This window comes from Lutjanus erythropterus, chromosome 13 (genome assembly GCF_056507025.1).
Source record: "Lutjanus erythropterus isolate fLutEry1 chromosome 13, fLutEry1.hap2, whole genome shotgun sequence".
In the NCBI taxonomy this organism is placed as follows: domain Eukaryota; kingdom Metazoa; phylum Chordata; class Actinopteri; order Lutjaniformes; family Lutjanidae; genus Lutjanus; species Lutjanus erythropterus.
Window position 1 is genome coordinate 18,149,039 of NC_139329.1, and position 24,892 is coordinate 18,173,930.

The following is a 24,892-nucleotide window of genomic DNA, read 5'->3' on the forward strand; positions in this document are numbered from 1 at the left end:
TGCTAAGCAGGTATAATGTTTACCATCTTCACCAGAGGTGGGAGTAAGTCACCGCTGTGCAAGTCACAAGTGACTCTCTGGTCTAACCCTTCAAGTCTCAAACAAGTCGCAGGTTAGTGTGGTGAGAATCAAACAAGCCAAGTCGAGTCCCTCTTATAAGTCGAGCAAGTCAAGTCATTACTCAGGTCAAGCAAGTCACAAGTCAATATCCCCCTAAGTTTCCACATTTAAAAGACAGTGGTCAGTTTTATTTTCAACATTAATAAAAACTGTTTCAGCCTGCTAGCACCACAGAAATCTGCCTGATGATTGACATTTTGTGGCAATCAGTAACAAGCCTCTTAAATGAACAACAACGAGAAGTGGGGCTCTTAAATTAGAATATAGCTTTGTAGCTCTAAAGGGCTCTAAAAAAAACCTTGTACCATTAAGCCTTGTGCCCTGGCTCCCCTTCAGGAGGATCACACCATTTCTTCATGGCCAGTTAATCAGCATGTTCTCACAAGAAAAAAACAAAAAAACAAATGTGTAGGTTGAATGTGCAAGCAGCTTATTGCAACTAACATTTCTGTTTATTGTTAGTTTTTGACCTGTGGTGGGCAGTAATCACGACAGTAGAAGTATAAAGAGCAAGCAAGTCAGCAAACAACCCAGAACTTCCAGAGACTGGGGTTCAAGTTCTTTGTAATAATAATAATAATAATAATAATAATAATAATAATAATAATAATAATAATAATAATAATAATAGAACAACTAAATATAAAAGAGGGCTAAGACACAAAGATGTAATAATGATGCTAAAACAATTAACAAAAGAAACAAACAAAATAAAAGAAAGAGCAGTTTCACAAACAAAGCAGATGTTTTCCAGTAACTGTATAAATAAAACCACTGTGTTCTAGAGGGAAATCTTGTATCTTAGAGGAGTTTAACTTGGAGGTAGAGCAGATGCACCATACAGGCTGCACCACTAGAGGACAGTACTGCTTCATATCAACCATCATGGAAACATCACTGCACCGTCTGTAGAGGGTGCAGCTCACAGATCCATTATTTTACACAGCAGTTTGCAAAAGTGTTAGAATTACAACAATCTTGAAACTTCCAGAGCATTTATAAAGTGATTGAATAAAACAAATCAGCCTGTTTTTAGGCTGTCATTATTTATTTCATAAATTAATTTAAACAGAAAGAATTGATAAGCTGATCAATTTGGCTTAATCATACAATGTTATTATCAAGGCGTTTATGCACATTATGTAGGTTGCTCAGTTTCTGTAAAAGCCCTCTCTATCATCTAAATTTAAGTTGCTTTTACTTTTATTAATTAGCATTTAATCTTTAATTAAACAAATGAAAGGGTTTCACGTGAAGACCACCCATATGTTACCAAATCACCACCTTTATTGGCAGTTCAGCAGGAGTACATCATAATCAGCAAACTCTCCTTCAATTTAATTAATATAAATAATATAAATAATATAATAATATAATTTTAGAGATAATACATAAGACCTCTCAGCTATCTGGAGCAATAATATAAAAAGGAGAGTGAAAATGTGACATCAGCAAGAGTAACCTTTAATAATACATTTGGCTTGTAATATGCTTGCAGTGCCCTACATTTTTGAAATATGCCAAAAATCTTAATTTACAAGGCAGAACACAAAAATAGGCCACTCTAGCAAATATTTCATCAGCACAGTTGTCGCCACATTGTCAGAAAAACACAAAGACAGGAGGCTTGATAATAACACTTCCTCTGTTCATCCTCTGATAAATCATGGACAATAACAGTTTTATGTATTTTTTCAGTACTAGCTGACAATGCTACAGCACTGTCTCATTTCCTCTAGCACCACTGAGGTGACGTCCAGAGAGCACAATCAGCGAGAGTTTGGAAATCAAGTCAATTCTTTTCCTGACAAAAGGAGAAGACGACAGTGATGAAAATGGCAAAGATCACAGAGCTCTCATTTACTCCAACCACTCATATAGTCTCTTTGGACGAGATTTCTTGTCCCATACATTCTCACACTGCACAGAGGAATCCAAATCCAAAGTGCAGTGCATTAGTTGTCAGTGTATATTGTTTCATTGCGACTGTAAGAGATTATACATCTCATTCTAGTACAGTTTGCTGTATTAACAGGTTTGCATTGTACTAGATGAGGCCTTGGTTATTCTCACTCCATCCATTACAAGTAGATCCACTCAATGTACGTCATAAAGACTTATGATCACATGTCAACATCCATTATCCATCTGTTAACAGCTCACGCTCTTTCAGTACGCAACCATTAGTGGTCCATGCCAGCATCAGACTTATGATTTATTGTAAACATTCACCGTAAACACAAATAATCCACTAGATGGCATTATGTATTCACCAGGTCATTGTCTCGTTTCATTCATACATTGATTCAGCCAGGCCTGTCTGCTTGAAGGTCTCAGCCACCTGTCTGGAGTGCTGCATTTTAGCCGACAGCGCCTCCAGAATATCATTCTGGTCCACAGCGGTGGCTGTCCGGTAAATAAACGTCCCCATCGATTCCAGACCCCGCATACCGAGATTCACCCCGCAACCTGTAGGGTGAGACATAAATCACAGACATCATATATGCATCAGATACATCTCAGTAATGCACAACACGTGTTTATGATAGGCAGTACTGTCCCTCATTCTGAGGACAGCCTTGAAGTCATGGTTATGAAAAAAATATGCAGCATATAAATAAACATTGAGCAGCATGGAGACAGAACCAGATAAGCGTCGGCTGAAAGGCCACTGAGTGCAGTAATGAGTCACTTACCCATTAACACCTGCATACTGCACGCATAAAACACAATTTATCCTCTCCTTGCATCTCTCTTTCTCTCCATCTTGTTCTGTCTCATTTACTCAAAGGGCTCCCTGTTCTGCTAACAGGGATCTTTGATGTTATGTCTCACCTTCAGCAAAACTATGAGGACAGAAAAGATGGCACGTATTGGAATCTTGGATAACACTGTATTTGAAGGGGCTTGCATAAGACTATCAATGACTGAATGACAGTCAGTGACAACAGTCATAAACATCCATTAAGTCTCCTTCATGTTTATAACAGGTGTCATGACATGGTTATGACAGTGTAATGACATTCTAATGCACACCCATTCAAACAGAGTGTTACAGAATCTTGCTTGTTGCTTCTTCTGTTCTCAGTGATGCAATGACTGGTGTTTTATAGACTTGTGTACCTGTGTCGAAGTTGAGGACGCGCGCTGCCTCCCCCTCCACAGTGACCGCCACATTGTCCCCCTCTATGTAGGCAGCACTGATGCGTCTGTGTGATAACTGGATCTCAAAGAGACGGCGGCTGCACTGCATGTGATGGAGCGTCACGTCGTTGAGACGAGGCTCTATGTCCGTCTTATAGGCATTAAAGGACTGGTGGAAAATGTTTTTCATGATCTGGGAAGCAAAACAGAGACAGATCTAAGACATTTGTCAGTATTTGTAGCAACATTAAATGTCAAACCTTAAGTAAGTGTAAGAACACATATTTGCAAATTTGTAAAGGCTCTATTCACCACCAGTATATCCTGCTCTTGATCATGATGCCACAATGGAGCTATAGCAAGAAGCACCACTGTTTTGTGCATTTAGTTTTTATACTGTAAAAGAAGAGTGAATACTTAGCTAAAATGAGTTTTTCTTGTAAACTTCTTGTGTGACAAAGCCTTCCCATATTGACAACTGTAAGATTTAAATGATGTGTTAAAAAATACATGAGATTTCAATGTAAATCTGAAAAATCCATCTAGGGTCCTTTTAAGGTGAGATATTTGGAGAATACATGTTGAGCCTTGATGATTATGAGGGGCTGATCACTTTACACTTTAAGTTTTACTAACATGGAGATGAGAGTCTTGGGAAGACACACCATGACTGATTCCACAACACATTCAAACCAAAGCTTAATCAACAGCTGAAAATATTGTGATATTCAAATTAATTATGTCTGTCATTTTGCAAGTCTGTAGTTACTGCTTCTCAAATGTTACAGTGTTCTGCTTTTCTTTATTAAATTGTGTATCTTTTGACTCTGACTCTTTGTCATTTATGATAATTAATGAAGAGTCTTTGGGTTTTGGACAGCTGGTTAGACAAAAGAAGCAATTTGAGGAAATTAGTTTGGGCTCTGGTGTTGTGACATAAAAACCTTGAAAATGGGCCAAAATATTCTAGGCTCAATGCCACAACACTTAGTAAAAACTCTGGAAAAAAAACTCCTTCAAAGGGTCTTGTTGAGTCAGAAATGATGACAGGAAGAAAGCTCACTGGAGAGGAACAAAGTCAGCTGCAAAGAATTTGTTGTGTTGTCCAAGACAGCAACACAAACGAACTCAAGTCGATCCCAAGATCAGCCTGAATAAAGTCACTCAATACACCTTCTCACTCAATAACGAGGGATGAGGCTCTGGAGAGTCTCATCCCTCGTTTGACTTCTTCATCTATACATGAACATAACCAGAGGTTGGCCATTTGGGGTTCTAGGTTTCCAAATGTGTCATAACTGGCTATATCTGCAACCCCTTAGATCACTTTTCACTGAGTGTTTTTTAAAAACAGACAGTTTCACACAAACTTGGTCTGCACTCTTGTACATAACCATCAAGGACAGTAAGCGCTCGGTTGAACACCTTGGGAGCTCAGTGTGGTGACAAAATGAAAGATGTCCAAGGACACACACAGAAACTGCTGACATACACAGAAAATATTACACATTTGGAAATAGTGATAATCATTTTTCACATTTTTTTTTTTTTTTGACATTTTATAAAAAAAACAATCAATTAATTGTGATATTAATTGCAGATAAATCAATATTGAAAATAATTAGTTGCAGCCTTACTTTGAACTGAAGTTGTCATTTTGGGCTCTAAAAAACTGATGGGCTTAACTCTGTTTTGTCATTTCACTGCTGAAATAATTGAATATTCAACCATCAGATTAACCAGTAATAATAATAATTAGTTGCAGCCCCAATTCAAACTTTGTCTTTTAATAGAAGAAGACATTTTTTTTAGTCCATTCTTAATTATACACATGTAGGCTTACAATACACACATGCAGGAGAGCTGATCAGGAGAATAAAGTGACCTCAGTAGTGCCCAGTAGGTGAACTGGCATCTTTCCACGCTGCCAGTCCAGACGCCATACTGTAGTCTCCCCTTATGGGTCACCACACCATTACAGGGGGTTGGGAGGCCTTCTTGATTTTAAGGTTTAAGAAAACGTTTTTAAAAAACATACAGGCCTATATATATATATTACAATTTAATCATTTCAGCATTAAATTCATCTCTGTGAAAAAAATGTTAAAAACATAATACAGCGAATTGCAACAAAGTAAAAAAAATAAAGAAAATAGCAGGAAATTCATCTCTGATGCAATTTTCACAATAGATAAAGTGCACAAAATTCATGCAAAAGTCTTATTTTACACAAACTTCCTGCAGTTATTGCGTTCACTAATTGGGTTAAGTGTAGTTTATCAGGTGTCCTGTAATGTTATTGTTATGCATACAATATAATATGAAATATCCATAAAATATATCATTAATTAGGGGATGTCACTTTACTTAATGCCAGAAAAGGGGTCCCTTTGGGAAGGGAACCTTTGCTGTAGGTCAAGACAGGTCAAGAGTCACTAAAGTAGCAGGTTTTTGTATCAAAGTGGCTGTACCTTTAAGAAGTGACTCATAAAAGAACATCATTATTTGATGTTGATGCAGAAAAGAAGACGAAAATGTGTCAGCCCTTTGCTGTGCACCTTCTCATTGATTCAACAGTAATTATAGGTATCGAGTGACAAGCCTTGTTCCCACTCGCCGTGCCTCTGTCGCTCTTTCTCTCGACTCAACTCTGCTCTTCTTCGACCCATACTTGCACAGTCATCTGTTACCAAGTAACAGTGCATCTGAATGGCCACCCACATAGCAACAAGCGCTCCAAGGATGATGGTCTTGCTACATACCTGTGTGTACTACATTACATGCTGTGGCTACCGTGGGCTACGCATGATCAGAGCACAGAAAACCTGGAGAGTTTAAACAAAACACCAACTGCCCAGTGGTTGTAACTGCACCCACAGCTTGAAAAAAAAATAATCCTGCCCTCCATTTATTCACTGATGTGTAACAGCAGGGTACAGATGGCCTCTACACACAAACACACACACACACACACACACACACACACACTGGTGAGGTCTACTCTCTCCTCCCCCTCTTCACCCATTTCTTCAACTCATTTGGTTCAGACACACTCAAGCTTAAACACACACACGTACTCACACAAGCACATATACACACTAATGGACTCCACAATAGGTTAAAGGTCATTCTTTGGATGAAAGACAAGGAATAAGTAGGTAGGCAAGCAACGTTATTATTATCTGTCTTTCCTTTGCTTCAACATGGAAATGCAGCTGCATACTGTTCACACCCAGTGTCCTTATCAACAACAGCAAGCAGTAAACAAGGCTCCGCAAAAGCTTTTATGAAAAGGGTACAAGAGGCTCACAGAGGAGTTGGCCGTGTGCCTGAGGAAGCGAACCATCTTGGTGTCAGAGGCGGGGCAGACGAGGGCCATGTAGCGGTTTCTGAAGGTGCCGTAGATCTTCAGGTGGAAGCCAGGTTTGGTCGTGGGGTTTCGGTGTTCTCGGAGGGCCTCCACCCCATAAGCGGACAGGTCAAAGTAGAGGCTGTGGGCACGGATCTCAGGAGTGGGTACCTGAAGTTAAGAGAAAGAGTAGACTCTGGATCAGTTCATTTCAGATATAATAAAATATACAAGAAATGAGATTACTGTCATACTTTATGTCAGTATTTGGACATCAACAATACACCTATGTAGTAGGTCTGATTCTTAAAGGGACAGTTTGGATTATTTGATGTGGGGTTGTATGAGGTACTTATTGACAGTCAGTGTATTACCTATAGTAGATGCAAAAAAGGTTGTTTTAAGGTAAACAGACATATAAGCCAAACATCACTCTCTCTAAACCAACCAAACTCCACAGGCAAAATCAGTCATTTTACCTCACTGAACATGGGAGTTGCTGGTCTAGTGCTGCCTCAATCTGTTAGTTTTGTTGTTGTTGTTGTTGTTGTGTGACTGTGGTGAATCCAAACTAACCTTATTAAACATCAGAGTCACATAATAATACAAACAAACTAACAAATCGAGGCAGCAGTAGACAAGCAACTCCTTTGTTCTGCAAGGTAAACTTGCTGATTTCACTTATGGAGAGACAGCAATATTTGACTTTAGCGTCAGATTGTCTGAAGGCAAAATAAAGTGGTGAAAATATTCCAAATATAGCGTACACTTAACCTGGTATAGTTTTTTTTTTAAGTGGAGCTTTTCTAATTGGCTAAAATACATTTTGTTGCTGACTCTGTACAGTAGTACAATGCTTTAGCTTCCCTGCTGGTGCCCCTCTCTCCTTCTCCAAACTGGGGTCCAGGGGGTCACTCAACCTCAGATCTAATAATTCAAACTGTCCCCTTACGTATATGCACACTGTGACGTGCATATGATGAAAAGACACAGAACATTGCCTACACGCCAGCCCTGCCTGTGGGGCTGTTGTCACTTGAGTGGAGATTGAGAATAGCGTGATTTTTATTCAGAGGTTCAGTCTGACAGTGCCTCCCCATTGTGTCCCTCAAGCCAGAATTGATCAATTTTCTTTTCAATGACACAAACCAGCCAAGTGGAATCAAACAGCAGTTAGTGCAGCCGAGGGAGATAGCGCGGGAACAGAGCGGCGATTGGGTGGGGATGGCAGGGATGGTGGGGCTGACCAGGTCATATCCTGGGAGGTAAATTCAATCACTACAGGAAACAGCCAGGGAGAAAAGGGGCCAATAAAAGGCAGCCACACAGCCGCTAAAGAGAACGTGATATGAATGGTTATGGTAGCATAAAAAAGCGAGGGAGATTACTCTTGTGTTCAGATATTAGTCGATATTAGTCCAGAAGCTTTTCACCTCGACCTGTTTATTTGTTTCTCTAGATGAATCTACTCTTTTTAGCAGATTGTCACAGTTTATTACTATAAGAGCAACCTTTTGTCTGCACAAGTCAGCCTCTAGGAAAAATACAGTTATCAATAAAGGCTAATATCTGGTGATCCGTGCAGGACGAGGAGCAGACTACTGCTGTAAATATAATTTGTCTGCATTTTGAATGTCTCTGTCTAAGTGGACCATCAAGGATGCGATTCTTGTTTATCATGTCTGTCTAAACAATACCTCTGTCTGAATGAGGCTGGTTGGCTGTATGTGGCGCACCATATTCCAAATATTTCACATTTCTTTTATTTTCTGCCTTCATTTCTCAATGTGCATATGGCTGCATAATCAATCAAAATATCATCAAAACTGTAATATGGCCAAATGCAATATCTAAATACTGGAAGCTGTAGGAAAAATGTGTGACAAAACAGCATTACAATGAATTACTGTAGTGCTGCACAGATGTTCTGGCCTATTAATACTGTTCTCCAGATGTAAGAAAACATGTTTGTTTGGTGATTTTAATTATTATTTCAGTGAATATGTAAATAATGATGCTAAAATGATTATTTCCACTTATCATGAATCATATGCACTTAAAAATAAGTGCTAACTAGAGCCTTTGTCCCCATAAGAGAGCCCGTTTTTGGTTCCTGGTTGAATCTTTTATAAAAAAGTTCCACTTGGAACGCTTACAGAGGGTTTTACCTAGAACTTAACATAAAGGGTTATACATAGAACCAGGTTAAAGGATTCAGCCAGTTTTACCAAGAACCCTTACATATTCCAAGGGTTGTATCTGGAACCCACCAAGGGGAATCTAAAAATACATTTTTTAAGGATTTCACCTGTAACACTCTTTTCTTCCAAGGGTTCTATGAAGAACCATATTGTATTCTACAGATGAATCCCACAGATTGTATATTGTGGTCATCCATCATTTTAGCAACATATGTTATAGTTAACAGTGTTTAAACTGGCAATGCATCTTTAAATACCCAGGCTTTCAACAAAGCTTGAAGAAATCTTTCTTCCCCAAAGGGTTCCTTGGATGAAAAGTGTTCTTAATGGAACACCTAGTCTTACAAAGAATCTTTCAAAACAGGGTTCATCAGAAGCAAATGGTTCTGGGTAGAATCTCAGCCCTTCAGAAAGAACATTTTGGAACCCTTATTTCTAAAAGTGTATTGAAATGGCAATATTTGAAAGTATTGCAATATTATTATGTTTTAGCATATCCTGCAGCCTTAATCTGCAGCCTACATAATCTTAGATGTTCAAAGACAGAATTAATTAAATACATTTTGGGTACAGTTTTAGAAGTGATTACCCCATGAAAGTGTTCCATATTTATCTATTCAGTCTTTTGTAGGCCTTTTGGAAACATCACTGAGTCATCATTCAAGGAACCATCTGCTTATATAATGTCAAGTGACCTTTGGCACAGCATGTGGAAAACATTGCAGCTGATGTTTTGATGTCTTGAATCACATTCACCTGGCAGGGGACAGATTATGAGTCTGGCCAGGGGGCCATGATGAATCACAAGCTTTATCATCACCATCACCTGCCTCCGTCAGAACAACAGCTGCTCTTATCAAATTCGATAAATAAATCAAAATAAGGCCGGTGTTGATGCTGACGAGGACAAACATTCTGCTAAAATCTGGCTGTTTATATGAGAGTCAGATATTGTGTTCGGCTGCGATTGGCAGCTCCACATCACTGTTTGCTCAAATCAGCTTTATGAGGCCAAATAAAGTCGCCTTCATGGTAATATCCTGCAATATCCTGTTTCTACTGCCTTGAGCCTTTTAGACTAACAGCAACCTGTTGGTTATTGCCTCAGTGAGCACATGAGAGGATGCATCCATTAGTGTATGTGTATGTTCATGTATGTGTACAGAGATCATGCACACTTGTGTGTGTGTTTGTGTGTGTGTATGTGTTTCTGACTTAGCCTATTTTCTGTGAAACATTTCAGACCAAAGATCAGTTAACTGGGGGTAGCTTGTCCAAAACTATGTCCCAAATTGGGAAAAGGCTGATTTTTGAGACACTGGTTAAGGGTAGGGTGAGAGTTAACGTTAGGCAAGTAGAAGTTATGGGTAGGGTTAGCATAAGTCTCAAGGAAATCAAGGTTTCAAGGTAATTTATTTATCATTTTGTGTGTGTGTGTGTATGTGTGTGTGTGTGTGTGTGTGTGTGTGCGTGTGATTTAAGCTATTTTAAGGGACACGCTTCAAACTCAAGCCCCAGTTAAATGGGAACAACTGGTGCAAATGGGACAAAAGACGTGTCCCCTGTTGGAAGAATGCTAATTTTTGGGTCAGTGGTTAAGGTTAAGGATAAGTTATGTAAGTTGCCTGTTTTTTTTCTTAAAACTTATTCTTTAATGGAGCTTCCGAGCAAAAGTTTTTCACAAAATTGTACTTGTATAACCAGTCTGACAATAAACATCTTAAATCTTGAATCTTGAAGTAAGGATAAGGTAAGGGCTTGGGTTAGGCGAGTAGAGGGGGAGGATTTAGTCATTTGGGGGCCTAAGGGAAACAGGCATGGGGCTCTCTACATCCCTTGTTCTTCCCCTTTTTCAATCTTTAAAAAAATAATAAGACATAAAAAATTAGGGGTGTGTATCTCACTGACTGAGACGATTTGATACGTATCTCAATACATATGTTCAACAACACGATATATTTTATAAATCTTTAAGTGGCCAACGATTCAGTTCGATACGATTCAGCTCAGTCACGATACAATACGATGCAATACAAGACAATGCAATGTGTCAGTCTTTACATTTTGATTCAACTAATGCTGCATTTGCAGAGTGCTGTTAGTTGCCACAAAATCCTGGTAGTTTTACTAAATATAGTAACAGTAGAGACAGAGAGAAGGACACATTACAGTGATGATTATATCTTATTATGAGTGTCATGTGTAAATGAGATGAGATAAATGAGAAAATTTTAAACTTATTTAAAATATCAGTATTTCTGCAGTAAGATGATCTGCTGCTCTGGTTCATATGCAGAGTGCTGTGGTTTTGATCAGTGTGGAGCAACAGTGATGCTCTGTTACCTGCTCTTACAGTGACATGACGTCTCTGTGGGTTAGACTCTGTGGCTCTGTACTCTGCTGTCTGTCACGTTTTGCATAAATGATCTGCAGCAGCGTTTCTCATCTTTCTTATGAAACCCAAACTTAATCTACCCTTGAGCGTTTGTTGAAAGTTTGGTGGTGCGACGCGGTACAATGTCACTTCTGTCGCTGTTTTTAGCGCCATCTGTTTTAAGTAAATGAAGAGGAGACGCAGGAGAGGGAGGAGGGAGCGCTTGTTGTTGTGAGCGCGGCAGCGGGCGTCCAGTGAGAGCGGTGCAGGAAAACAGAGGAAAGTTAATCTGTGGCATGTAGTGGTTATGGGTAGTGCAAGTCTCCAGAAAATGAATGTAAGGCTATGTAATGTACCCAAAAATGACATAAGAAAACGTGTGTGTGTGTGTGTGTGTGTGTCCTGACCTGTCTCTGGTCTAGTCTCTCTATAGTTGCATTCGCTCCATAGGCATGGCAGGACTCCACAGTGTAGTCAGAGCTGATGCCGAGCACTGAACAGGAATCACCACATGACCCATCAGCTACCACAATCACACGCGGCCAGTCATTGTGCGGGATCCGTCGCAGATAGTCCTCTGTAAACTGAAACAACAAGAGAAACAAAAAACAAGAAAAAAAATATTAATTTCACTTAACAAGTGCAGTCGTACAATACAGTCACATGCTCAGAAACTCAGCACAGGCCTAAATGTCTTCAAGGGGCAGTCCATGGGTTTCAGCATCCTCATCCTTAATATCCATGGTTACAATAAGTAGGGATGAATAATGACTTTCGTCCACAAACCCAGAGAAAACAGATAAAACCACAAGACGAGGAAATAACATAACATATAATGGTTCATATTTACATGAGAAAAGAAACACCCATCACAAGTTAGAAGCTGTACATAGGTAACGTTTGTCATTTTTGATGAAAAATAATTGGTTCGCTACAGGTAAACATTCTGAAAATAATTATTTGTATTCATTTTAGATACTTTTAACTGCTAATGCTTTCTATTAGTTACAACTTTTACCTAACCAAAGGATTTCTTCTTCTCCCACTGCCCATTAATCCAAGAAACAGGTGGATTGCATTGTAATAAACCCAAACAAGCCATTAAAATGGGCTCCAGAGGTTGAGCTTTTCTTGGCAGCACTGCATCTCTCACAGAGATTTATTATTATGCCTGTGTATGCATCGTTGCCCCCAATAAAATGCCAGATACTTGCCTTTGCAGAGGAGCAGACAGAGCAGGACAAAGTGAGTTGGGGAAAGACTGACAGGCTGAAAAGGGAGGATAAAAGGGCCTTACAGGAGCTATAATAGCTCAGAACCTCTGAGATCTATGTTAAATCCATTTAGACTGCAGAGAACAGGTAATTTAAAAAACCCCTTTTGCATCCTCAGACCTTTGAAGCACTGACAGGCAAGGAGGGTAAAAAAATAATTGATCAAACACAGTGTCGCGTCTAATCAAGAGGAAATGGCAAACTTGGCAGTGAGTCTAAGCGAAACTGAAGTTTGTTGTGATCGAAGACCCTTTCGACCTTGTCTTCTGTCTTCCAAAGGTTGGTGAGTCACTGGATAGCAGCAAGGACAGCAGCAGCTAACAGGAATGACATTGGAGCTGAGGAGGAAAGAAGCTGCTGGCCAGAGACGGAGAGGAGCAACAAACAAGAGAACAACTAAGATAGCTCTGTTTTCTACTGTTCGATGAGTAGGGGAGAACGAGGCAGTTGTAACTTTTTTTTTTTTTTACATTTTCCTTCATAACTTGCAAACTACTTGAAATAGAATAGTCATGTTTTGATATCAGACACATTTATTAGTGATATAATTGATATATTTTCCCTAATAAGGACAATAATAAGAACTATAATATAGTATTTAATGCAATAGGCCAGAGTGTTAACATTGCCCTCTTGGTGGGGGCAGTTATAACAGTGGTTGGAGGCAAAAAATAAGTCAAATTAATGTATCTCAAATAAAAGCACATGCCAAAGTAATCACATTACTGTAGTATGTAATAATGTTATTTAATTTTTCTGTATGTGGTTCAAATTCTACTAGACGTCAGGAATTATATGTATAAAATCTTGTATGCTAGCTAGCAACAGCTATATTAACAGGAGTTGTTCATGTTCATTTTTAACCAATAACCTAGCCATGAAATTGATGCAAGTTTAAATTCATCTTAACTTCAGACAGCTGAAGAAAGATAATAACTTTATATCTCAAAATGAGTTTTTTTGTTGGAAACTTCTGCAGAGGTGAAATCATCTTGCTCCTGTTTCACAGGCAAAGAGGAAATCCTACTGAGCATGTGCAGGGTGACATCAGTCTAGCTTGCTTCTGATTGAGGAATTGAGTGTGTTACACATGCCCCTGTTACAATTGCTCCTGGTCTCCCCTACTGGGGAGGAAAATAAAAAATCTAAGTCATAATATCCACAGTGACACTGTAGCTCAACCTTCATAGAACAGTATTAAAGTCTTGTGTTTGGATTCGAGCCATGACACAAATATTCAGTGAACATGTAATCATTGTTTGCCAATGCTGAGCACTTCTCTGAGACACCCCTCTGAGGTTTTTATGTTAGTGGGCTGTTTCTTTGTGGGTTGAAGGCTGGCAGAGGGTGTTTGAGGTCCACAGTGAGGGCTATTGATTTTACCATGATGCATCAGTCACGGTTTGTGGTGTATTTGAATTGTGTTATGAAATCAGGTGCCAGAATCCACAATAACATTTAATTTAACATGATTTGGCTCAGGGGATGCCCTCAAAATATCCCTTGTAGATATCTGTAATTAAATCCTTTGGATTTTAATAGGATTACATTTTTAGTCTGTTTTATTTTACTGCCATATTGGAATTTGTTTACTATAATTCTGTCTTTTACTTTCAACTGGCCTAAAAACTGTAGTGAGGCTTCTCCTCAGGTTTGAGGTCAGCTTACATAACAGGTTATTTCAACTGATGAGCCCGCTTTCAGTCTGACATTATACAATGTTGTGTGAGGAGGAGAAGCTTTGGGGAGATTATAGTACAGTATATATGCAGTATGTCTCACGTAAATGAGCAAACTGATCTTCAGAAAGTCACATAATAACATGAATAAATTTACAACTCATGATGACAAATGAATACAATTCTGCTTGATGAGAAATAATATGTTCTGTTTGTTTCTGGGAGGGCAAACTGGCTCAGGTTGGGGGCAGCAAAACAGCTCTTTAAATGCCAGAAAAGAAAGAGTAGAGCTACGTTACGTAGCTGCCTTGTTCACCCTGGAGCCCGAGGAGACTGAGGGCTTCTGATTGGACATGGGAACAGACATCTCTGTCACCATCACTGCTGATAGCTATCAGACCCCTGCTGAAGTGGAGGCACACACCAGCCTCTTCTCTTTGACCGCTGCCACTTAGGGGGGATCAGGTTTTGACAGACTATGAAGGCACAGTCATTACAAGATGAGACAGTGTAAGAGTCTCTCTCTGTTGTCTACAAAGTCATCACATATTATTTCCACATCACAACTCTATGTATTATTGATACATTTGCTTTTAAAGAGGAAATTGAAGGTTTAAAAAAAAATAAATTCAATTTTTAATTTCTTTACTTTTTTATTTCTTTTACTTATGAATGTTTGCTGATACATCTACTTTTTGGTATTGTGCTGTTGCTTATTATAACATTTCTGTACATTTATTTAGCTATAGAGATACAGGGAGAGGTAGGTGGATGGAAGGTGTTCATAATATGAAAACTTGCTAAGAAATGTCTTATTATATATTAGGGTCCAACTGATACTGGATTTTGGGTGGCGATACTGATACTAGGAAGTAGAGAAATTCAAATATCAATATATTCTTCACAGAATATATTATATAGTTTACAGAATATGTACATAAACACACATGTTTTGCAATGAATCCTCATTATCAAACACTTTGGACAAAGATATGTAATGAAGCAGGGTATTTATAGTTTAACAATAAACTTTATTGTCCAAAATTATATCTTTAACTCATATTTCCAATAAAAAAAAACACAAATAGAGCAAAATATATGTTTATATTAAACCCAAATTAAGAAAAAACGATCAATTTACATCAAATGCTGCCTATACAGCTAAAAAATAAGAACAATCTGCACTATGTTGTGTTTAAAAAAAAGTTTGTAATATAGGCGCACATTGGACAATATGTATGCTGATACTAATATGGACTGCTGTATCCTATGTGATAGGCCAATATCTAGTCGATAACATTGATAAGTCTATACAGGACTCTATAATATATACAGTATATATCAATGTATGCTAACTGTGCACTATCAATATTCACTGAGATGTAATTTCATTTCATGTTATGCAACATCAGTATTTCATTCAGGTGTACTATTTGTGTAATATCAATATTTCCTGTGTGCAATTGGTGTGAATTCAGCTGTTGAGTCAGTTTCCTGTTTATTATTTCATGTATTATTCCTTTTATGTATTTCCTTTTGCTACATTGATCCTTTTTTCTTGCTCATATGGTTAATTTTTAAAAACTATTTTCTCTTGTTTATTTCATCTTATATCCTACATTTTAAATGTTGGTACAAATATCACTAAAAAGAAATTGAAGTTAACATGGGATTAAATGGCCTGGTTGTGACATGTTACTTACAGATCATAAGATGATTGAAAGATGAATGAGTGGTGAGTCTTTACCTTGGTCCCCAGCTGCACCTTGACGTCCACCTTCTGCTTCTTCTGCTCCAGGATGCTCAGCAGGTACTCCTGAAACACGCCTATCCTGGTGAAGAAATGCTCGTTGTGCCAGCATCCCTCCATGTTATCAAAGTCCACGCCGAGTCCCAGCAGAAACTTCACGCTGCGTGGATCGAGGGCGATCTGCTGGGGCCGACAGAGCAGGGCGGTCCGGTACCTCTCGTCCAGCACGGTCAGCTTCAGCACTTTCCCGGAGCGGACAGCGACCAGGGCGGCCGTCAGCCCCACGGGTCCCGAGCCCACGATGAGCACCGAGATCCTGGCCCGCCACTGTCTGATGCCGTCCAGGCTCACTTTCACCGCCACGTACACCACCACCGCCACCAGAGTGCTCAGAGCGGTGTCATAGGCGAGAGCGCGGTACCTCTCCTCCGAGGTTTCCCCCATGTCGCCAACTCCAGCGTTTTCCGCCTGCAGTCCGTCCATACCGCAAGCAGGAATCACACAGCAGCTGTGTCTCAACCCGTATCAATAAGGCAAATATCCTCTTATCATCTGTGCACTCGCAGAAAAAGAGAGGAAGGCTTTTACGTCCATGCACACACAAGCCAAACCAGCTGCGACTCGCCACATGCGTCCTCTTCTCTCCTCTCCTCTCCTCTACCTCAGCTGTGAGTGGAGTTGTTGCAGCACGCTGGACTCTCTCTCTCTCTCTCTCTCTCTCTAGCTCTCTCTTTCTCTCTTTCTCTGTCTGTGTGTGTGAAGCCCGAATTAAGGTGTGTGTCTGCAGAGCGTCAGCACAAAATGTGCACTTTAATGTATCAGCAGTCTGCGTTAAGGATTGAATCTGTTGTATCACGCTACAATGAGACTAACCTTATAAATGAGTTATGAATGGTTTATAATTAGGTTATAACTCGGGTTGTAAACCTTTTAAATTACTAATAAACAATTATAAAGAAGGTAGAACACTGTTTTCTATTTGGCAAGATCCAGTTACTGCATATTAGGGGAGACCGGGGACGATTGTAACACTGTTTGTTTCGATATCAGTAAGTCAGTGGTTGTTAGATCTCTCAAACTTTGATACGCAGTGCCAGTAGGTATCTTTTAAATTTCTAACAGATGGGATGAACACAGTTTTCTCTTGGTTTCCCACAACTCAAGTTTTAAGGTACCTTCACATCATCTGCATACAGCATAAAATAAGTCCAAGCCCATACAGGAATTTTGAAGCTTTTATGTGTGTTTAAGATGGTGGTTGCTAACAAGTGGCTAAATGAAACTACAGAGGTTGCCGGGAATATTAAACATCATTACGCTAAATACAAGGACACTTTGAAAATCATACAAGTGGTGTTTGTTTTATTTGCCACAGAGCATATTTTCTGTAATTATCCAAAATCGAATGGAGGATTCATAATAGTTTTTGTATTGGTTTCCACTTATTGAACTGTTACAACTGTCCCCACCCCAAGCAGCCATTTCATAGCTGTGGACTTGAAGGTAGCATTAATGCTAACCATCAGATTAAACTAGCAAAAATACTACTTTAGGTTATGTAAGTCAAACCATTGTGCGTACAATTCAAAGAACATTAGGCAGAATATAATCTTGATAAAACAAATGTACTTTCTTACATTAAAATAAGTTTTTTGTCATAAAATCCAGTGTTGGTTACAGAGACATGCCATATCTCTTCTGTGAGCTCATAAAAGAAACGGTAGAGTACAATATTTATGACATCACTATAGCTCCTTTCTGATTGGTCAAATTGACAGTGTTACAACTAACCAGGTATTGCAAGTCTCCCCAGTCTCCCTGACTAATTAATCTTACAAATGACTTTTATAAGTGGCAGGAGGGAGCTTAACTGTTCAACAACGCATGCTCAAAATGTCAAGCAAACAAGTACTGTCAAAGTGTATGAATCTGGAAATTTGATATAATTTGTTGTCAAATTAAACTTTTTGATTACTAAAATATGCTGATGGTGGTTAAGTGCTAGTTTGTTATTAACAAATATCTGATGACGTTGACAGGTGTAAATGCTAACTGACTGAGACAACAAAGTAAGCAGTGAGATCTGAGACTAAACATGGGCTCACCACTTGCCCTTTTTATCTAATGTGCTGTAGGAGTTTATTAATGATTTATAAAGTGTTTATAACTTAATAAAAAAGCTATTTTTAAATCATTTATATGAATAGCCTTATTGTAAAGTGACAGCAAATAAATCTCTCATATTTCTGAAAGTGCCAGGACTTCATAAAGTCAATGGAAACTACAGCCATAGGCATGTGATTTTCCCGTCCTAAAATCCAATAGATGCTTAACAGCAAACTGCAGGGGCCGGACAATGCACTTTGGTTTTACTCTGAGAAACTATTGATTTACTGTTGCTAAAACAAGACAGGTCGATTCTCCCACATACACACACACACACACACAGACAGCAGCACAGCAGCACAGCAAGCCTACTGTATTATCCCAAAGGACTGCTTACAAAGTGTAGAGACATAGTACTGTTATTTTCCAACAATAATGTTCCCTCAGGAATGGGAAGACAAGTGCTGTAAAAAGCAGAAGCTGACAAATCAGATTGGATGATGAGAGTCAACAGAGTCCATCTGGAGTTGCTGCTGAAAGATTAAGAAAAAAGCCAGAGGAGATGCTGGTGGATGTTACTGCAAATCATATCTGCTAGTAACAAGCTTCACATCCTCTCCAGTCTCACTGGTACCCCTGAGAGCCACACATTTCCACTTCATTTCACTATATTTTATAAGAACATTGTTAACAACAATCCCTATTTCATGTCATATGGTTTCAGTTTTGACTTTTGTTTTCCTTTTATTCTCCTTTCCTCTCCTGTCCTCTCTGAGCTAAAAGAAGCAGAGGGTGAACATACTTCACCATGGTGATGGCTCCTCAGAGGACAAGGCCAATTTATATGAAAAGATGCATTCATCTGGTGCTGCATGCTGCTGAAAATGGATTGAAATGGCACAATGAAAGCAGCAGAACAGAGGTGATGATGATATAGTGACATCTCTCTTTTCGTTTTTATTCAATTTATTTTTGCACTTTTGCAAGGTTTACATGTTTACTAATTTGTCTTTTTGTAATCTCCATCAGGTGTAAGTGTGGTGGAGATCTTGCAATAGGTCATGTCTGTGGATGTGTGTGTGAGGGACCAACAGAGCTGGAAATTGTCTCGAGCTAATCTTCCATACTACTGCAACCACAGACCAAAACAATTTTGTGTACATTTATGATTGTATGATGATTTATGATTGCTCAATGATCTTTCATGGTTGCAGTGATTCAAAGTTTTTGAAGAACATTGAAAAATCTTTACAAAACTTTTATAAAAGCTTTTGTTGAGACCCCCAAAGAGATTATAGCTGTAATAAAGATGGGATACCTGATGAGATTATAGACTGTTAAAAACAGATGTTGCACACCAAAAGTACAACAGCTGCACCCTCAGTGGAAGAGGAGATCTCAAAAGTGGGGAGGTGGTGGTGAGCTTTGAGGGATCTTAAGGAACCACACTGGTTCCGGGTGTTGCTCATAATGTTGATGTCCCTCCACCCCAAGTGGATCCTACAAAACAAAAGAGCCAGCAAAACAGGTACACAGAGACACCCAGTGGAGCGGACGGGTCGTAACGCCATATAACCTATACCGACAGCTGACTCCTCTTTACCGGTTGGTAGGAGCCACAAGTCATCATCAACAACTAGGCTAAAACAAGGCATAAGTACTAGAAGTGGGGGGATGTAATTACATTACAAAATAAATATCTCTGTTATCTGTTACAGTTACTGGGAAAATATATGAAGAAAATGTTAGTGATAACAAAGGGTTTACATGTAAATATTATGTCTTATGTACTCTGTAGCACTGAAGGAACATGATTTCATCCCTCTATATACTGAACTATACATATTTTAAGTATATGGAGAGAATTACAATAAATTATACCTTGAACTTCGTAGCCTTCACTGGAGCGAAGAAGACAAGAAATAATTAATAATAAATAAAGAAGATGCATAAATGAATGCATATTGTGTTACCAGTGAACAGCATTCTGTGCCATATTCAGTCACCGTTTTCCTCCTCTCTGCCCCCTCCCCTCAGTGACCCCAATGCATCACATTCATCAGAAGGTTTAGCATTTTAAGTAATGCTCTGACCTTTAAGCCCCATTTGAGCCCCTGCTAATAAATTAAACACTTTGAAGGTGGTGATGACATCAATTTACCTAAGTGACTAAGCCAAAGCCTCCACATGAGTCAGATGGAGGTTCATATGGAATATTTTGTCTCACCATCTATGATTATGACAGACAGGTGCATAAATCCATAAATCCATTTAAATTGCTGGAGATCTACACTGTAAAATCTCATAAGTTGGGTGTACTCAAAAAATATGCAAACACCTGTTGTACATCCCCTAGAGGACAGGACTTGGCGTTCTTGGGTCACTTAAATTCTGGGTCAGTAAAATTGCAGTAAATATGTAACTTTTTTAAATGTTGATACAGTTTTAAATCATTCCTACCTTCCACATCATTGCTACATCTTTGTCTTCTATAATTACATGAAATATATCAGCTGATATTCTTTGAACAGCAAAAGCGGTTATGACAAGTAATAGAGGCATTATATTTTACTTTTTACTTTATTGTCCCAGATGATATCAGGACAATGAAACCATAAGCTTTAACTAGTATTTTTAAGAATTATAAATAACTAAGATTTAAACATGTAAATAGAACAAAACACATGTATATAATAAACCTCAATTAAGGAATAAGAATTGACTGTACACAGAATGCATTTGAAGGTTTGAAAATAATGCCAACCACAATAATAGTAATTATTTTCAAAAATGTTTAATAACCCTGTGTTTCATAGTATTAAAAATAGCCTACCTGTGACAGCTGTTGACAAAGAGAAGAGGCCAGAGTCGGGCTGTTTAAGTCAGTGACGACAGTCTACAGCACAGATCAACTGAAAGAATAGAAAATGTCAGTCAGTAGACTGAAAGAATATAAGAAAACGTGTCTAAAAAGATGAATGTGGGTAATTACATTTCTAATTGTAGGAAAAACTGTTGAATGAGGCCTCATCTATGAAAAGATGTTTGGATCATTGTAGTTTGAGTAGCTGTCATTCATTACTTCCCTCAACATTTTGCAAAAATCACTGTGATGCACTGATTGTCAGCAAAATATTTCATCATTGTTTTTATGGTGCAGCCACAGTGCATCTGACAATTTCTTGTTTGAAATTTTAAAAGGTCATTCCCCCACATACACTGTCATAAACCCACTTTTCATAAAAATGAACCACCAGAACAACAGCACACAAATAATCAGGGTGACAATGCAGCACAAGTTAATTCAGTATATATCAGTGTATTGACAAGACAATGAAAAAACACATTTAACCAGAGAGACAGAAGAGAAAAGAGAGAGAGTCATTTTCCAAAATAAATATTCCCTGAAACTCTTCAGAGTTCAACATAAAAACACCACTTTTCAGGTCTTCAGCAATAAACAGCAAAAAGGACTCAGTTTGCTGTTCATTGTTCAATGTGTATGTATACACACACACACACACACACACACACACACACACACACACACACACACACACACACATACATTTTTGCAATAATCTGTCAAAAGTAGTTAATATTTGCACAAGTAATGGAGGCATTATATTTTACTTTATTGTCCCAGATTAAAAAGGCAATGAACAATGATGTGTTGTATAGTTAAGATACAAAATGATACTAAGATCCCAAGCTCCATTAACTTCTTGTGCAAAAAGCTGCTCTATCTGTCTGCTCAGATTATGAAAAATAATTAATAATAAAGGATCCTATTTAAAGAGGTTTTTTTTCATATTCTTTGGGGGGCTTTTGCCTCTATTGAACAAGACAGGTGAAGGTAGACTGGAGAGGTGAGAGAGACAAAGGAGACAACAGATAGAAATAAAACGGCATAAATAACAATTTAGATATTCATTCTTAATTAAAAATAGAAACATCTGGTGAACCGAATCAAACATTGTGGTTAGCCAACTTTGGTCCAGACGCCCCAGTTTGGGCAGCCCTGATCTAAATACAGACTAACAGGCTCTACAGAGGCCAGATGAGTCCGTCTTTTTACTTTCAATAACTGTATGGTTTGACACAATTTGTTTTAGAGGCATTTTTCATTCTCACTTATGTAAAATGCTTCTAATTTGTGGGATACTAAGTACATTACAAGAGTAAAGTACTTAGTTACATTTCACCACTGAAAAAATCTTAACATCTAAGTACTTGGTTTGTTTTTTAAGTGAACCCAACTCAAGCACACTGAGTTTGGCAGCTTTTTCGACCTCAAAGTACAAATAACTTATTTAAAATGAGTGTAAATAACAAGTTGATAAAAAACTGAGTAAGGTGAACTCAGTATTTGTAATTAAACTTGGTGTTAGTATTTACAGTGTAGAGACAAAATGAGGAGAGAAAGGAAAACACAGAGACCTTCAGAGAGAAGGAGACATATTGGTGTGATACACCATGCTTCCACCGGTAATTGGTTTCCACCTCTGCAGGTGCCTGGCAACGATCATACTGTCCAGCCAGGGCAGATGAAAAGAGAAATGAAGCTCTAATTACAGTTAAGACCTGCAAGCTGGCAGGCGACCCTGGACAATGCATTTCCTTGGAAATGAATGGAGAACGGTCACCTGGAAACAAAACGATGAGCTGAAATATTCCATAATGGTGCACTGATGATCCCTTCATAGAACTAAACCGTTTCCTTTATCTGAATGCATAATTATTTGAGAGGTAAGGACAAATTAAAGGCAGAATGTTTCTGAGAACATGTACGAAACCTTTATAACCTGACTAAGTAATGCTTCTACATGTTTATGGATAGATTATTTGCTTAAATTGAGCTTGGGTAGTATTTCACCCACCTCAAGTACTTCCTCACATAATGTATGATGAAAGAATACACTAGAAAACAATTAAGCGACGCCTTTGCTTTGATTTCCACATTGGCATGCTAATATATGCAGTTACACAGGGGCGATGGAGATAATCCTTCCACGAAGCCTGGGGATTTGAATGTGTTAATGACACTGAGTGGATCCCTCACACATCCTACTCTGACTCAATCCTACGGCTGAACAAAAAGAGCACAGAGAGCAGGTTTTTATCAGTTTGCCCACATCTTACAGCCAGTAATGGGGCTATGCATAGATCTGAGGTCATTAGAGAAAAAACAAATTAGGCCCTCGCATAATGAATACAAACCCTCATTGTTGTCAGAGAGTTCAGGCGGTATAAATCAGCATATCCACACACAGCGCCAGGAGAATGGGATGAGGCCACCTATTAGTGTGTCTTTACAAAATATTTGAAAAGTTTGGACATGTTGAAATTAATGAAGAGGACAATCAAGGGACAGAAACAATTACTCAGGACACCATGTTTTGAGATTCAAATACCCAAACAAGCACAAAGACATTCACGGTGAGCAGAAAGTGTCACAGAAACATCAGCTACTCCGGTGCAAAATGTACTCAACAAAATATTAACGCAGCACTTTTGTTCTGGCTCCCATTTTTGATTAGTTGAAATAAAAAAACTTTTAGACTTCTGAGCATACAAAAGGTTTATTTCTATCAAATTTTGTTCACAAATGTATTGAAATCTGTGTTAGTAGGCACTTCATCTTTGCCAAGATAATCCATTTGTTATCTGTAGCCCCCTATGATAATGCCATAGCTCAGTGCCAAATAAATATCTTTTGTCAGTAAAACTGCTCGTTTTTTTAAGGGCCTGTTATTGTGACTAGTCTGAGATACATCTGTGGAATAATCCTGTTTTTAAGCAGACTGTCTATATGCCACACCTGTCAGGTGGTTGGATTATTTTAGCAAAGGAAAAGTTCTCACTAACATAGGGTTTAACATCTTTGTGAACAAAATTTGAGAGAACCTCTTGTGGTCACGGAAGAAGTCTTACATTTTTTCTACAATAATGGAAGCAAAAACAAAGACAAAACAAAAAAACTCTTCACAACCGCACATATCTAAAAACTGCAGTGTGTCCAAAATGAAATGCCCCTTTAGTCATGTTTCCTTCCCTTGCTCAATTTTAAAAGCCTTTACTGCACAATTTCTCCCCAACTGTGCTGCACTAAGCCAGACATGACATCTTTGCTGTCCACTGTAGCAGCATCTGTTTTGTACTGATGAATCTGACATCTGCCTGAGTGCCACAATGGGTTTCTTGTGTCCTGCCTGTCCTGATGGTTTCATTCGATCATTCTATTCTTCTTCGAAATTGTCCTCCCATGCATTCAGAATTAATTATGTTTATAGAAATTTAATTTAGTTCCCTTTTAATCTCTGGAATGTCCACCTAAAACTCATTATTTCCTGTCTATGAGATAACAGAACTGGCACAAAATTCTAGGTTTGACAGCAAGGAGGGTTCCTTGTTAATTTACAATGAAGTGCAAATACTTTCCATTGGAGAACTGATTCAAGGCCATGGTTAAGCAAACATCACAGCTGACAGCGATACAACAGATTAGACTGGAAAAAAGCCAAAATATTTTGCATACTTTACCTCAAGGCCTGGCAGACAAATGACTCAAATGTAATGATTTCTGAGGTTATTTCATAGTCTTGAATTTAATCGTTTCCACACTGCTACTGTCAAATAAGACTCTTTACTAGATGTGGGTGCTCAAAGCGTCAAATTTCAGAGGAAAACCCAGCATTCTTTCATGGTATTCGCACTGCCAACAGTCAACCTGTCCAGCTGAGTCTCAAGCAGTGACGTGTTCAGAGCTGACAGACTGAAACTGTGGTGACGTGACGTGAGTTCAGGCAGCCGAGAGCACACTATGACCACAAGGAACAGATCAGATCACCATGGTTACTCGGTGTAATAAGGTCAGTGTGTGACGCTGGATGTT

General features: G+C 38.6%; 1 protein-coding gene across 1 annotated transcript; it reads right to left on the minus strand.

The window, feature by feature from the left end:
- Window positions 1-808: 808 nt before the first annotated feature.
- On the minus strand, window positions 809-16,541 carry LOC146316416 (uncharacterized). The gene is made up of 5 exons (XM_084734220.1): window positions 15,889-16,541; window positions 11,596-11,772; window positions 6,575-6,784; window positions 3,244-3,457; window positions 809-2,589 (listed from the first exon to the last, which is right to left on the minus strand). Exons 1-5 carry the CDS (start codon window positions 16,372-16,374, stop codon window positions 2,411-2,413), a joined length of 1,266 nt encoding a protein of 421 aa, XP_084590346.1. The 5' UTR covers window positions 16,375-16,541; the 3' UTR covers window positions 809-2,410.
- Between the last annotated feature and the right edge of the window lie 8,351 nt (window positions 16,542-24,892).